We start from the raw sequence: 13,852 nt of genomic DNA on the forward strand, positions 1-13,852 counted from the left end.
CACTGCAGTAGCCATCTCTTTGTCCCAGTTCTAGTGCCATGGAACCAATGCAAGATTTCCACAGCTGCTTCTATGAATCAGCAGCACACTTTGGCCTAAATGGTGCATAGCTCTTGCAAATATTGCTTCTGCAGGACACCTGCATGCTGGACTGGAGTGTGCCAACCACTCCAGCACAGAGAATGGGGTCCAGAAAATTCCTTCTGACCAGAGCTTGTGGCTTTAGATGAAGAGCTTTACAAGGGACTTGGAGAACAAAGTATCAAAATCTCTGGCCAGCATTTGGACTTCTCATGTTGTGTGTGTCTCTCAAGCTGCATAGTTGGTGAACATCTGCCTTGCGCTGCAGGTCACACTGTCCATCCTGCATCCCCAGCCTGTGCTAGAAAAACATTATTTTCTATCTAATTTGAGCTACCCAAAATGCAGGCATACAGTTCAAGCTAGTCATCCAAAGGAGGACTGAGTTTCACAGTGTCTCAATGTTGTTTTGGATGCAAAGTGATATCCCATCTCCCAGTAACCTCTGGCTGCAGCCTGCCATAGTTGTTCTGCTGCAGTTGGCTGCCCTCTGCAGCTGTGACACGCACCCTGGACCCCCACTCTGGGTCTCTGAATCCTGCTCCTGGCTTCCTCTTAGTAAAAAGGAAGAAGTGGCTCTTACAGAATCAACAAAAATCCTGAGCTGGAAGGGATCCATGGAGATCGAGTCAAACTTCTGGCCCTGCCCAGGACTCTTGGAATCTAAAATAGACTGACTGCTAGAGCCTGTTAGATTCTGTGGCTATATTTACTCTCCAGTAGTGATATTTAATATATCCTAGATCCTTATCCTGCCATGATCCACACAGAACTTGTAGGTATGCACTGTCACTCCTGCTTAGGCCCTATACCAATGTTTTATTTCAAATAAACAAATTAGAAGGACCTATTTCTATGCATATGCTTCACTTCAAAAGTGACTGACAATATTCCAAGACCTCAAGACTTGGAAGCTTTTCACATTTTATGTTCTAGACTTACTTCAGAAAGGCTTAATTCATTTGTAGGCTGAGCATATACATTTAATTCCACTAATGTCATACATATTGGCAATGCTGCCAGCCCTGATCTGAAACAAAAATACATGATGCTGTGAGCTGCTCTTTCAGAGACTGGGCAAATCCTTAGAGAGTGAGCCAAATTCAGAGACCACATTTAAAAATTCATAACTGCTGTGTCACCAGGCCTAATCTGAGAAGAGGTCTCTCTGGAAACATGACTTGTTTCCTTTTTCCTCCTCTGAAGAAGTGCACACAGTTTCTCACGTGTAACTTCTGCTTCCTTGAACATGACACCTGCAATCAGTTCACTCACTTTAAGCCGATCCTGCTTACATAACATGGGATTGGAAGCAGCAATGCAATACACAAAACTTTCAGCAGTTCCAGTGTGAAATGAGGACTCTCTCCAACAGGAGACTCCAAGTGTTTGTGTATTTCAGCTCCTTACCATGGCATGTTTTCCTGTCAGGCAGCAGAACAAAGCCTCTCGGGCAGGTGCAGTAATAGGAGCCAGGGATGTTCACACAGCCTAAAGTGCAGCCGTGATTCCAGAAGCCACATTCATTAATGTCTGCAAAAAAAAAGAGAACTTGTTGTGTCAGAATAACCTCATCAGCCAATGTTAGGGAATAGATTAATGAAACAAAGTAATAGTCTGAAAAAGTACATCCTTTTGTTTTCATTCATTTCACAAAAATATGTTTTTTTTTAATGAACCATAAGAAAACAAGTTTGCAGACCTCATTCAATACAGTGTTAAAAACCTTCTAGCAAAATATACTCATGCTCTGTGTGTCCAGCATAGGTGCCCAGAGGAGTACCAAAAGATGCCTTTTCATACAGATTCCAGTGCCATTTAAATCCTGTGCACATCCAAAGCATGTACAATAGACACTGTCTTAAAGCAAAAGTTCTTTTTAAAAATTTGGGTTCAACATGACTTAAGTAAAAGCCTCAGAAAACACAAGTGTATTAAAAGTTGAAATTCAGAAATCAAACCTGAGAATTTCCTGAGAACTGGGAGGCTGATGCTCAGGCAAGTTTGTAAATCCTGTAAACTAGGAATTCTGATGGCATTGTGTCTTATAAAATCTGTTCATGTCATGAAAGAGAGGCTTTAAAAAGCATTTTGTTATCTATTATTAATAGAAATTTTAGATTTTTAATAAAACAATCCAGATTAAAATATTTAGAAGCATGTTAAGTATTTATGTCTTTTTTGAAATTATACTTCAGACAGACTTCTTGTTGCTGGATTATTCCATGTTTCACCTTTGCTGGTATATCCTGTTTCATCCTTCTTTTAAAATTAAATTAGCACACATAAGCATTTCTACTTGTCTGAAACTCCTTTACCTACTCAGACTAAGACCAAAATTTCTCACAAGAATAACATCTGTGACACTTTCACAGGTCTTGTTTTAAACTGTTTCAGACTTGGAAGGACACAAAACTGAAATGGCACACTGAAATTTTTACAAGCTCATAGTAATTTTTCAAACTCAAGATACTAAGTGAAAGAACAGAAGAATTTTTTCATGTGATAAAGTGGATAAAAATTCATGTATTACCTTCACAAAACTGTTTATTTCGACTTAAAATAAAGCCACTAGAACATTTACACCGATGAGTCCTCAAGTCTGGCCTGCAGATTCTTCTTCTGCACTTTTCTCTGTTCCAATCACAGATTCCTTTTTCTGAAAGAACAATTACAGTGTAAGTAGACTGGAGTTCTTATCATATTAACCCTCCAGTAGAAAGATGATAAAAGATGTATTTTCTTGTCAACATCGGCTTGCTCAACCAAGCTGAGGGACTTCTTATTAATGCAAAATAACTTCATTTTTTTCCATTGGTAAAATCAGGCAAAAAACAGTCACTGTAAAAATGAAAGTACTTGGAGTACTAGGAGTAGGTGCGTCCAAATTATCATTTTGCGCTGTATGTCAGCACAAGCAGATTTAGAGAGAGCATGAACTAAGGGATGGTTTGGTTTGGGTCCATACCTAGAGTGACTACGAAAGGGAAAATTCAAGTTTCCTATGCCCCCAGTCCTGCACAGTATTATATATTACTTTGTAAAACATTCAGGAATAAGAACAACAGAGAGGAAGCATGCATGCAAAAAGGAGAGAAAATAGATTTTTAAGACACAGCATACAAAGACTGTTGTTGTTGTTGTTGTTGTTACTGGAGTATCATTACCACATTACTACTCATATTATTTAACAAAAAAAGATAACGGGAGATTTTAATGACCATGCGTTTCATTTGGGCAAAAGGTCCATTTGGCCCATTTTAGAGAATCTTTGTATTGGTGTGGCTCTATGAGAAATACAAGCATTATAAATGTTGAGTTCAAATTTCAAACTCAGAACCTTTCTTCAAAGGAAGAAGAAAAAATATGCCCAACAAGTCCAGGAGCCTTCCTGTTTCTCCTGCTTCTCAGGAAAAGCTACTCCAGTTTCCTTTCTCATGAGGATTTGCATAGCCTCATGTCTCTGCTCAGCTATCTTTCAGGGCTGGTGCTTTCACAGATATGCAGCACTCATTATTTTATTTTTGTCTCCAAGATGGTTATTTTTGTTTGAACTGATGCTGCTGAATGTGGGTGCTCAGCCACACAAAATGCTGTCTTTGCCCTGGGCTGTGTGTGTAAGACATCGTGGGCTCATACAGGCAAAGAAATGAGTATGTTACTAACTCTCTTCTGCTCTTTCCCATTCACAGTCTAAACTCCAAAAGATGGAAACCTGCATAATATTTAAGCTCCAAGTTTATTCTTCTGCCAGCCACAACAGAGAAAACATTGGCCCCTTGGTGGAAAGACAGATCACATCTATAAAATTATATATAACTTCCCAGACAGCTTGGCACAGACACCTTGCACATATTTGGTTAACTGGTTAAGTCTTCTCTAGCAAAGGTCACATCATTATGAATGGATGACTAGGTAGATATTATCTACGTTATTTAGCATATTATTTTTCAAGAGGCTAGAATTTTGTGTAGTTTTAGGTGAGCCTCTTGTTTTGTACAATTAATTTTAAATTGTACAAAATCTTTTTCTACTGCAACGGAATTGGGAACATAAAGTAATAGAGAGTCTAATCTTCAAATAAAGAACTCATTAGAAAAAACAAAAGTCTAAGTGCATGCAACCACAAAGAAACAGAATCCACAACTGCATCACATGCTTATCATTGTTTCTGATTTTTCTCCCCATGGTTGTACCATTATTGATCTAAGTGGCCTAAAAAGACCTTGGAGTTACAGAATAAATAATAGAAACTATAGTTTTGCCATTTGGACAATCTCTGGAAGATAATAATTCTTAACTAATATTAGAAGTCTATGTAGCCATATCGATACAGAAAAACCCAATCACATTTCAAAGCTTAAAGAGAATGGGGACTAAATTATGAATCACAAAGTCTATAATGTAATATTTTCTGGAAGAACACCATTATAAACCACTCTTACTAACTTATTTGTGTTTTGCAGAGTTTTTTCCCCTCCCATCACCTGTCTTACAGGGAAATACATATACTCAGATATTAGCCTGATGCTTGTATCTTACACTGTAAAGAAATACAACACAATTTCTCAAAAAAAATTTACAAGAATACTGAATATCATTACTCTGTTGGGAAAGATTCTTTCAAAGAATTCCAGCAGCAGTATTTGAGATTTTAAGGTATTTCAGATATTTTATGAGCCGTTATTAAAAGTGACACACCAAAGTTGTTCTGTGGGGTTACAGCAAACCCATAGATGAATTAATGCTCTTCCCTCTACTAATTGGCCCTGACCAATCGAAGGAAGTAGTTTGAAAGAGAAAGGAAAGAGGGAACCTAAGGAATTTAAGTAGCAAAGTAAATAATTCAAATGACAGTAAAAAAATCAAATCATATCAGTTGCACACTTCTCTTAAGTTCCCTTTTCATCTGAAGGAACTCACTAGTTATCTGCTTTAAAGAAGGCTTGATAATTCACAGCTGACATTACATTGCAATGTACAATTTCTTAGCTTGTACAGAGCATCCAATTAGTCTAGGTATGCTTTTATCTCCAGGTTTCTCTGTTGTAAGATCAGCTATAAATCTCATTTGAACTCCAGGCTCATTAGTCCTCCTTTCATCCCCGTTCTTGCATTGGATAAGCCAAGCAATGCACATACAAAGTCCAAAAGGCTCATCTGGATTCAACTTCTTAAGCTTCTTTCTTTCTTCTCCACCACTTCCCAGACATTTTACAGGAAGCTATTTGGAATTTTTTTTAAAAAGCCTACTGCTGACAACAGAATCATACAAAAATTTACTAAACATGTAAACAGCCTATCGTACAAAAATTCACTAAACATGTTGGAAATATACATCCATTTGAAAACATTGTTAGGTCATATATTAATAAAAGCAGAGAAAGGCCTTTTCCATGGAAAGAGAAATGCCAGAAAGCAGAATGCTCTGGTGGAAGAAGTGGAGTAAATCTTCTGAGACAGGAATAAAGGTTAAGCGCCCACAGTCACTGAAATTAAGCTGCACATTCTTGCCCTAGTTCCTCTATGTGAGAGCACCAAACGTGTCAGCAGAAAAAAGTGTTTCCATTTGCCAGGACAACCATTTTCCCCAAAGTAAGGACAGATCAAGTATTGTCTCTGAATAGAGACTCCCTGTGCTTACAAGGGTAAGCTTGATTTCCAGGAACACAATCTTCTGCATCTCAACACGTCTTGGCACCGCAAACAAAGTGTGTGAGGGGGAAAGAGCCTTTGAAGGTTTTGATTTTGCCACTCAGACCAATCTTCAGAGGGCACAGCTGTTGGCTGGCATGAAGAAAGACAAAGCCTATTTTATAGTAGCTATTTAGGAATAGTTCAAAAAGATACATTTACAGTTTGATTTTTGCTCATATGAACTAAAACAAACACTATATTTTCCCCATGTCTTTATACCTCTGGGAATCCATGGCTGCCTTCCCTTGGGAGCTGTGCAACCGTTGCTTGGCACACAAATGCCTCCATGCTCTTTGCCCCATTGCTCTTACCCAAGCAACACTGGTGACAAAAGCTATTCCATTAAAGCAAGAATGCTCTGCTCCCCAGAGACTAGGGAACAAGACATTATTTCCCTGGACATCCCCCACTTCCTACTGCCTCAGCAGGAATCCCCAAGGAAGGTGAACTATTGACAGCCAATTACCTTCATTTTTGGATTCACAGTGAAAGACAGCGAGATGACCAACTCACACTGTGGATTGCAATTGGTATCAATTAAAGAGGTAGGAGTCTCTTATCCTATAGTTGTTATAGCAGCTTCAGGACTGTCTAAGATGTGATGACTTTTAATTGAATCATTTCACTGTGATGAGTGAGCAAAGCTGAGACCTCCATTTGTAGAACATATTGTGTGCTTAAAATCATTCACTGCCATGATAGTCAGACTTGTTTCCATGTGCTTTAGACTAAAACTTCCAGAATGAAGCAGACATTTGGTGAGGATAATGCAGACAGAGGGTTAAAAATCTGTATGCTTTGTGCATTTAGCAGGAAAGCATAAAAATGTATTTGTGTAAAGAAAGGCAAGAGAATGAGAAAGTCACATTTATCTGCATGTGTATATACATTAATGAAACAAGCAGTTCATGCTTGGCATGCTTCTACTCTGATACTCAGCTGGAGCTGCACACACCAAGTGGAACTGTGGACCACTGAAGTGAAAAAAAACTTTTTCCTTCATTTCACTGAGGCCTGGAATTTTGCCAAAGACAATTCTTACTGCAGAGAATCAGAGTGTATGACATTATTATTCTCACACATAGCAGCATTACATTTACTTACCCAAATCCTGAGAATCAATCCTTGCACCTGGCTGCTTAAATGGATGTACTATTTTTATCTCCACTGGTGGGAAAAATGATGGTTTCAGGCTAATTGTGACCAGAACATTTCCAGTATATTTGTTGGCTCTCCATATCATGCCAGACTTCAAGTCTGAGTAGTACAGGTGGTCAGCAAAGAGAGACATACCAAGCAATTGATGTCTACAAGAGAAGAGAGCAAAGTGGCACATTACATGATCCCTACATATTTACTCACTCAAACATTTTCTGAGTGCCTAGTTTAGTCAGGTTCACTGAAAATTACCTTTTTTAAAATGTTGTATATATATATACACACACACACTATAGTATCTTCTATATATAAGAATCAGAGAATCAGAAGAGGTGCAGAGACATTACCAAAATAATTCAGCACTCAATCCTGCTTATTTGCAGGAAATAGACACAAAATTGATAACCTGCATTTCTCACAGGTTTAATGATCTATTGGTCAGGACTGACTTAACTGAGAGAGATATCCTGGGTGTGACCCTGCTTCTGGTGAATCCAGCAACCAAAATGGAAACTTGGTCTGTTCAAGGATGTAGGTCAGATAAGTTCCACTGTTTCCCAATATCCAGGGCCTGCTCTGACAATTCTGACTGTCTGAGGAAATCAGGGTGGAGATGGCATGGTAGGAGCAGGGCACTCCTAAAGCCCATCTTCTGCTGCTTCTCCTATCTCAGGAATGTAGTTTCCATTCACTGACCACAGTTACAGCAGCTAGCAGAAATCACAAAAGGGTCAAGTTTTAAATAAGAGAGAAATCAGAAAAAATACTGAAAAAGGTATTTTTGTCTTCTGCTTTCCAGGAAAACATATTCCAGGTGGAAAAGAGAATCCAGATCCAGAATGCTGAATCCAGATCATCCAGGCTAAATTAATACCCCAGTGAACAACAACTAACACAAGGGAGAAAGGGGGAAAAAGTAAGAAAAAACCCAAACTGACTGCTGGCATGGGAGGGAGAAGCCAACTTTGTGTTCCTCATATGAAAATGGTGGACCACATATTTAAATAAGCAGACCAGCAAAACTGAATTTTTCTCTACTGTCGGAAATCCCTTTTCCGCACATGGAGACCCAACCATAGTGAAAGACTCAGTGGTGACAGCCTTTTCCTGATCCCCTCGCTGGCCCCGTGGCCACCAGGCACCTGCACCCCTGCGCAGCACGAGGACCAGAAGGACGTGGGCCTAAGAGCCCCCTCACTGTGCCCAGCACTGGCACTGGGGCAGGACAATGCTCCTGCACAGCACGGTTTTCTCCACATCTGCTGATGCTTCTGGAGAGCCTGAGCTCAGGGCCAAGCCTCCCCAGGCTGCAGCTAAGGAGGACAACAGGCTTAGAGGAGGATGGAGTTCAGTCTCCTGAGCACGGCTCAGACACCTGAGCTCACCCACTGTGACCTTGGATAAATCATTTAATCTCTCCTTTCAGCTCCTCTCTCTGGAGAAAAAGGCCGCTAATAAACACTCAGAGAGGATTTCTAAGGATTAATTAGTTATCATTAGCTGAAATCTTGGAAGTTAGAGAGTGCTGAGTGGCAATTATTATTCTCATAACAGCGACATTTTTTTCATTTTCCTATCATTAATGTTACATTTACAGTCACAGGCCATTTGCATTACACTTTATACTCCTCATGTTGTGGACTGACCCAGTAAAAGGGAGGATGAGGGAGAGATCTTAATTGCATCCCTGAAATGAATGTTTTATTTCTGACAAGCTGAGGAAAACTCACCGGACAGAATTTCTGAGGAAACGAACAGCTCCACCATCATAGTCACATGATCTAATGTGGGAAATCTCTTTTCCGTGGTCATGTTGGATCCAGTAGAGCCTTGTGTCAACCAAATCTAGTGAGATGGCCTTTATTTTTTCTGTAGTTTTCAAAATATTTATCATATCACTTCCACTGAGAGATGCTCGGTATATGCTGGAAACTGTACCATCTGAAGACAAAAATAACAGCCTGCAGGCAAGAGAGGCATGTTTAAAAAACAAAACAAAACAAAACAAAACAAAAAACTCCACAACAAACAAACCCTACATTTTCAAAATCACATCACAGCTACACACTCTTTATAAAGTTATTTAGTTGCTCCTGTATACAGAGTTTCTCTGTATGGTACTAGAGCTACGAGTACTGCTAGAGGTACTAAAAACTAGTATTACTAGAGGTAGTAGCAATTTCCCTCAAGTAGGTCAAGGAGGAATCAGCCCAGCTTAATCACAAGGCACTTTTGTCTGTCTCTCTACTTTGTTCAGACATGCAGTCAAGGAAACTGGAATTACTTCTCAAATCTATGGGGAGCTCCTGCGAATTTGAGGAAAGGCAGGTCTGATGTCCAGGCCCGAAATCCCACTGAGATGCCAAGATTCCAAAGAGTATTAGCAATTCTACTATTATCAGAAAATTGGTTTATGTACAAATGTGTTAGGAATGGACACAAGAATCTTAATATTAAAATAGTTACACACACCTTGAGCAGCTTTAATGCAAATCAAAAGTGGCAACAAATATATGCTCTTGCTAAACAAAATAGAAACATTTCAAATTCTTCTCAAGTTGGTTTTTTCTTTTTTTTTTTTTTTGCAACTTTAATGCGAGAAGTTTTTGTGTAAGGGAAAATCAGCATGGAGACACCACTGTGATGATTTATACTGGTAACCCTTGAGGAGCCAGGCCTCTCATGTGAGCATGGCTCTCCATGTAAATTACTTGAAGCTGAAAGGAGCATCTCTGTGAAGGCCAAAGTGCTAGTGATGCTAAGCAGCAGCAGTGAATTCAGAACCAATATTTGGAGACACTGATAAAGAAACGAGGGAAACAGCAGCAAACTATCAGTTTTGACTTTTTTTTTCAGAAAACATACTATATATTCTAAGTGTGCTGAGTCTGGAGCACGAGTGACTCCCAGCATTTTCAGGCATCATTCCCTTTGCTTCCCAATACTGCTTTCCTACCCATAAACTTTGCTGAAAGAGGGTAGATTGAGATTGGATATAAAGAAGAAATTCTTTACTGTGAGGGTGGTGAGGCACAGGAATAGGTTGCCCAGAGAAGTTGAAGATGCCCCACCCCTGGATCTGTTCAAGGCAGATCAGATGGGACTTTGTGCAACCTGGTCTTGTGGAAGGTGTCCCTGTCCCTGGTGAGTGGGTTGTAACTAGATGACCTTTAATGTCTCTTCTAACACATTTCTATGATTCCATGAAACCACAACCATAGTACTTTACATATTTGGGGTCCATTGCAATGAAATTACTGATCCCTATAAAATTACCTTTGCTCAGCATCAATGGTGATCCTTGTGGGACGACCAACAGCTCTCAGAAGAACTCGGCGTTTCTTCCCATTCATGTCAGTTGCTTCTATGGTTCCTTTCTGTCTGTTGGCCCAGAGAATGTCTTGATTTATCCAGTCAATAGCAAATCCTGAAATGCCTTTGTCTATGTAACATAGTCTCTGTAAACAAGAAAAAATGAGTTGACAAGAGGATTCCTAATGACTACTCTAAACTTGGCATTTGTTACAAGGAATAGAAGACCCAGCTGAAACTTTCCCATTCGTTCCTTTGCCTACTTTATTTTCTTTCAGACCTATAGCTGTTTCTCTTTCTTTTTCTTTCATCACTTTCATTTGGTTTTTGTGCTTACACATACCTCCTCTGAACTGAGTGACTTCCTGCAAAAGGAGAAACTGTTCTGCACAGGATATATACTGGATTAATATTTAGCTACAGTTTTGCATTTGGCACACCATGCAGCACCCAGGCCTGTGCTGTTACAGATGGAAGTCTCCTAACACACTGCTGCTGGACCCTGATCCCTTAAAATCAGTGAAAATACATGAGTGAAAACTCCACAGAGGTAAATGATACTGGCAATCTCTCTCAAAGAAAAGAACAATCTCACAGCAATAAAGTTCTGCCAGAACAGCCTGTCTGCCCTCCCTAATTAGCCAGATGCAATGAAATACACAGGTTTTTTTCCAAACAAAGAATAAAGTGCTAATGGCATTTATGCAACCATAGAAACCAATAAAAGGTTTGAGAAGAAATGAGTAGGAATCCAAGCACATTCTTCTCATAGCATTTTTGTCAGCTTGTGTTACAATAATCTTGAAGACAATATTGTAATGCCAGAGAATAATCTATAACTGATAGAAACATAAAGTCTAGACAGCATTAATTTGTTTGAATTTCCTCTCCTGCATTTTTAACTCAATCCTCTCCTGCATTCACCTGATCCACAGAAAATACTGTATGTCCTGAATGTGAATGCCAGTAAAATAGCCTGGCTCAGGGTCAGAACCATTACAAGAGCAAAAGTAAAGTGCTAATTGGTGAACAGTAAAGGCAGAACTGTACCCAAGGAGCAGGTGATTTCCACAGAGAGATTTACACATTAACTGTGAGAATTCCAAAGAACTGATTACTTTACCTCTCGTTTTGTGCCATTTAGATTAATTCTTTGAAGTAGTCGCCTTTCAGAGTCTACCCAATACACTTTCTCTTCTATATAATGAAAATCCATAAGTGTTGATGGACCAGTATCAGAAACCAATCTTTCATGATTTGTCCCTTCAGTGTCAATTCTAAAGATGGCATTTCCGTGGCTAAAAAGCAGGAATGGTGCTGGGTCTGGTGTGGAGAAAACAAAATGAGACCATTTAATTGATAATCATTGCATTTTTGTTGCATTGAATTCTCATCAGTTACATACTAGGCAAAGAGAAAGTTCAAGATTTAGGTGTCTCATTTCTTAATAGCAACTTTTGAGGTGTATCACAGAAAACCAGTTATATATAAATGGAATGGTCCTTTCACATTTGATGCTGAAAATTATGGCAAAAATCTGAGTTAGGAAACTGAAATGACAATGAAATTACCACTTATCCCAAACAACCACAGCCCAATCAGAAGTCAAAACAACAACTGCATGCTTGCCAGCTGAGTTTGAAAGAAGTTTGCCATGGATGTGCCTCCAAGTTGAAGATCACTTCAAACTATTGTGCTATGGCAAGAATTTATCACAGAGAGGTAGCCTGGAACCTTCCTTTAACTATCCAAAAAGGGAAATTGAAGATCCCAAGACAGGAAAAAGGAAGAAACTGGAGACTTGGGAGGTTTCTTGTGCTGCAGCAGGCTGAAGGAAAGCAAAAGACCTGTACTTAAAACTCCGACAGCTCAAAAGCAACAACTTCTTCCAGACAAAAATCTCTTATTTTCAATGAGCAAATGGTAAGAGTATAACAGTACTCTTACATAACATACGTTAAAATGAAAGGTGCTCCAATTATGCCCCATACTCCAGAAAACCAATTAAGGTTGAAAGTGATGAGCAGCTAGGATGATCCCAATAGCCTTGATGCAACCTTAAAACAAGGTGACAAGTATGGAAGTACAATTAGTATGATAAAATAATTGGGGTTGATCCAGTTTTATTAAGCCTTCTTGGTTATTTTTAGGGTATCACTGTAGAGCATGATTAAGATTGCACAAGGAACCTTAACTACAATTAAAATTGTTCAAGGAGCCCTAACTACCTCTCCAAACCACAAGGGTTTTCATTTAGGCTGTCTATCAGGTGCATATAGGAAAGCAGTTCTTACGTAACCAACACATTTTAACTTTCATTTTGAAAATAAACATGGGTGTATTGTTTGCTTTTTTGTTTGTTTATATAAAAATATTTAATTGCGGGCATCGAGTCTATTATTTAATTTAATTTTAAACTGAAAAAAACGTACAAAACATAAATCCCATTGTGTTGATAATGATGGAATTTTAGAACATGGTTGCCTGAAACAACAGATCCTGGCATACAAGTAGTCCTCAACCCAGCTGACTTTAAAATGCAGTTATTGATACAGATCCAACAGAATGACAGCTTTCAAACCTGTGTAATCAATTGCTGAATTATTCCACAATTCCATTAGTTGGGAATAGATGCCATCAAAGATGCACTACCACCAGTTTCCTTACACATATACCTTTGAAAATTAAATTGGTTTTATTGACAAGGTTCACGTCTTTTTTTAACTAAATATCTTTACTATTAGAATGAAAACCGAGGCTTTAATCTCAACAAAAATCTCTTCTACAAAATTGAGACAGATGCTTCACCTTCATAGTTGCAAGGTTGTTTAATTCTCCTTTCAAAGCAGAGGAATGAGACAAATTTTGATTTTTCCAAGTGAAGAAAGTTCTGACAAGCACCCAAGATGTAATTTTGTCTCATTCACAGGGAAGATGGTCAGTACACTGTTTCCATGTTAGCAGAATATTTTGTATCTCAAATTTTAAAGCTATCACCTAATTATAACAGCTGCTTACAGGATTTTAATTACTCCCTTTTCCTGCTGCTACTTGAACTGAGCAACCCCATATTTGAACAATGAACTTGCTTCATGTGAGTGCTAAATGAATATTGAAGAGTGGCCAGGCTGATTTATCTAAGGGATTTGACAGCTACTGCCTGCAGTCTTGCCAATTAGTTGACCAAGAATATTTACACACTTTGGTTTTCTCCTTTCCACTCTCTGAATTCCCTACCAGGTACCTGTGAATGAGGGCTCTAAATGGAACAAGAGATGAACAAAGCCAACTTTTGCTACAGAGGCACCACTCAGATTTACCAGGGGTTTAATTACCAAGTAAACCATATCTGCACCAAAGACCTTCCTGCCTTTATAACATGAGGGTATTTCAGCTGGTGTATCCCCCACAGAAGGGTTTATATCTGACTTAAGGGCTCCTTATCCATCACAGGAGCTCTATCTGTCACTTCCTGCAGTTACTATGAATGTTAGTAACAACATGTTTAAAAGTTTAAGTATTCCAATATGAAGGAAAGATTGTTCTTTGAAGGATACCTGTGCACAAATATCACTGGGAAAAAACAAGTTGGTTTTCACTTCAG

The 13,852-nt window shown here is 38.9% G+C and overlaps 1 protein-coding gene across 1 annotated transcript in view; it reads right to left on the reverse strand.

Annotated features, from left to right (window-relative positions):
• EGF (epidermal growth factor) overlaps nucleotides 1–13,852 on the reverse strand; it is a 57,718-nt gene that overhangs the window by 33,013 nt on the left and 10,853 nt on the right. The window contains exons 3-8 of the mRNA XM_059471348.1: nucleotides 11,372–11,571; nucleotides 10,213–10,394; nucleotides 8,667–8,897; nucleotides 6,883–7,085; nucleotides 2,615–2,740; nucleotides 1,492–1,614 (exon numbers count right to left, since the gene is read on the reverse strand). Of these exons, the coding sequence (XP_059327331.1) occupies nucleotides 1,492–1,614; nucleotides 2,615–2,740; nucleotides 6,883–7,085; nucleotides 8,667–8,897; nucleotides 10,213–10,394; nucleotides 11,372–11,571 (1,065 nt within the window). The remainder of the gene's footprint in view (nucleotides 1–1,491; nucleotides 1,615–2,614; nucleotides 2,741–6,882; nucleotides 7,086–8,666; nucleotides 8,898–10,212; nucleotides 10,395–11,371; nucleotides 11,572–13,852) is intronic.

Source organism: Ammospiza nelsoni, chromosome 4, assembly GCF_027579445.1.
Source record: "Ammospiza nelsoni isolate bAmmNel1 chromosome 4, bAmmNel1.pri, whole genome shotgun sequence".
In the NCBI taxonomy this organism is placed as follows: domain Eukaryota; kingdom Metazoa; phylum Chordata; class Aves; order Passeriformes; family Passerellidae; genus Ammospiza; species Ammospiza nelsoni.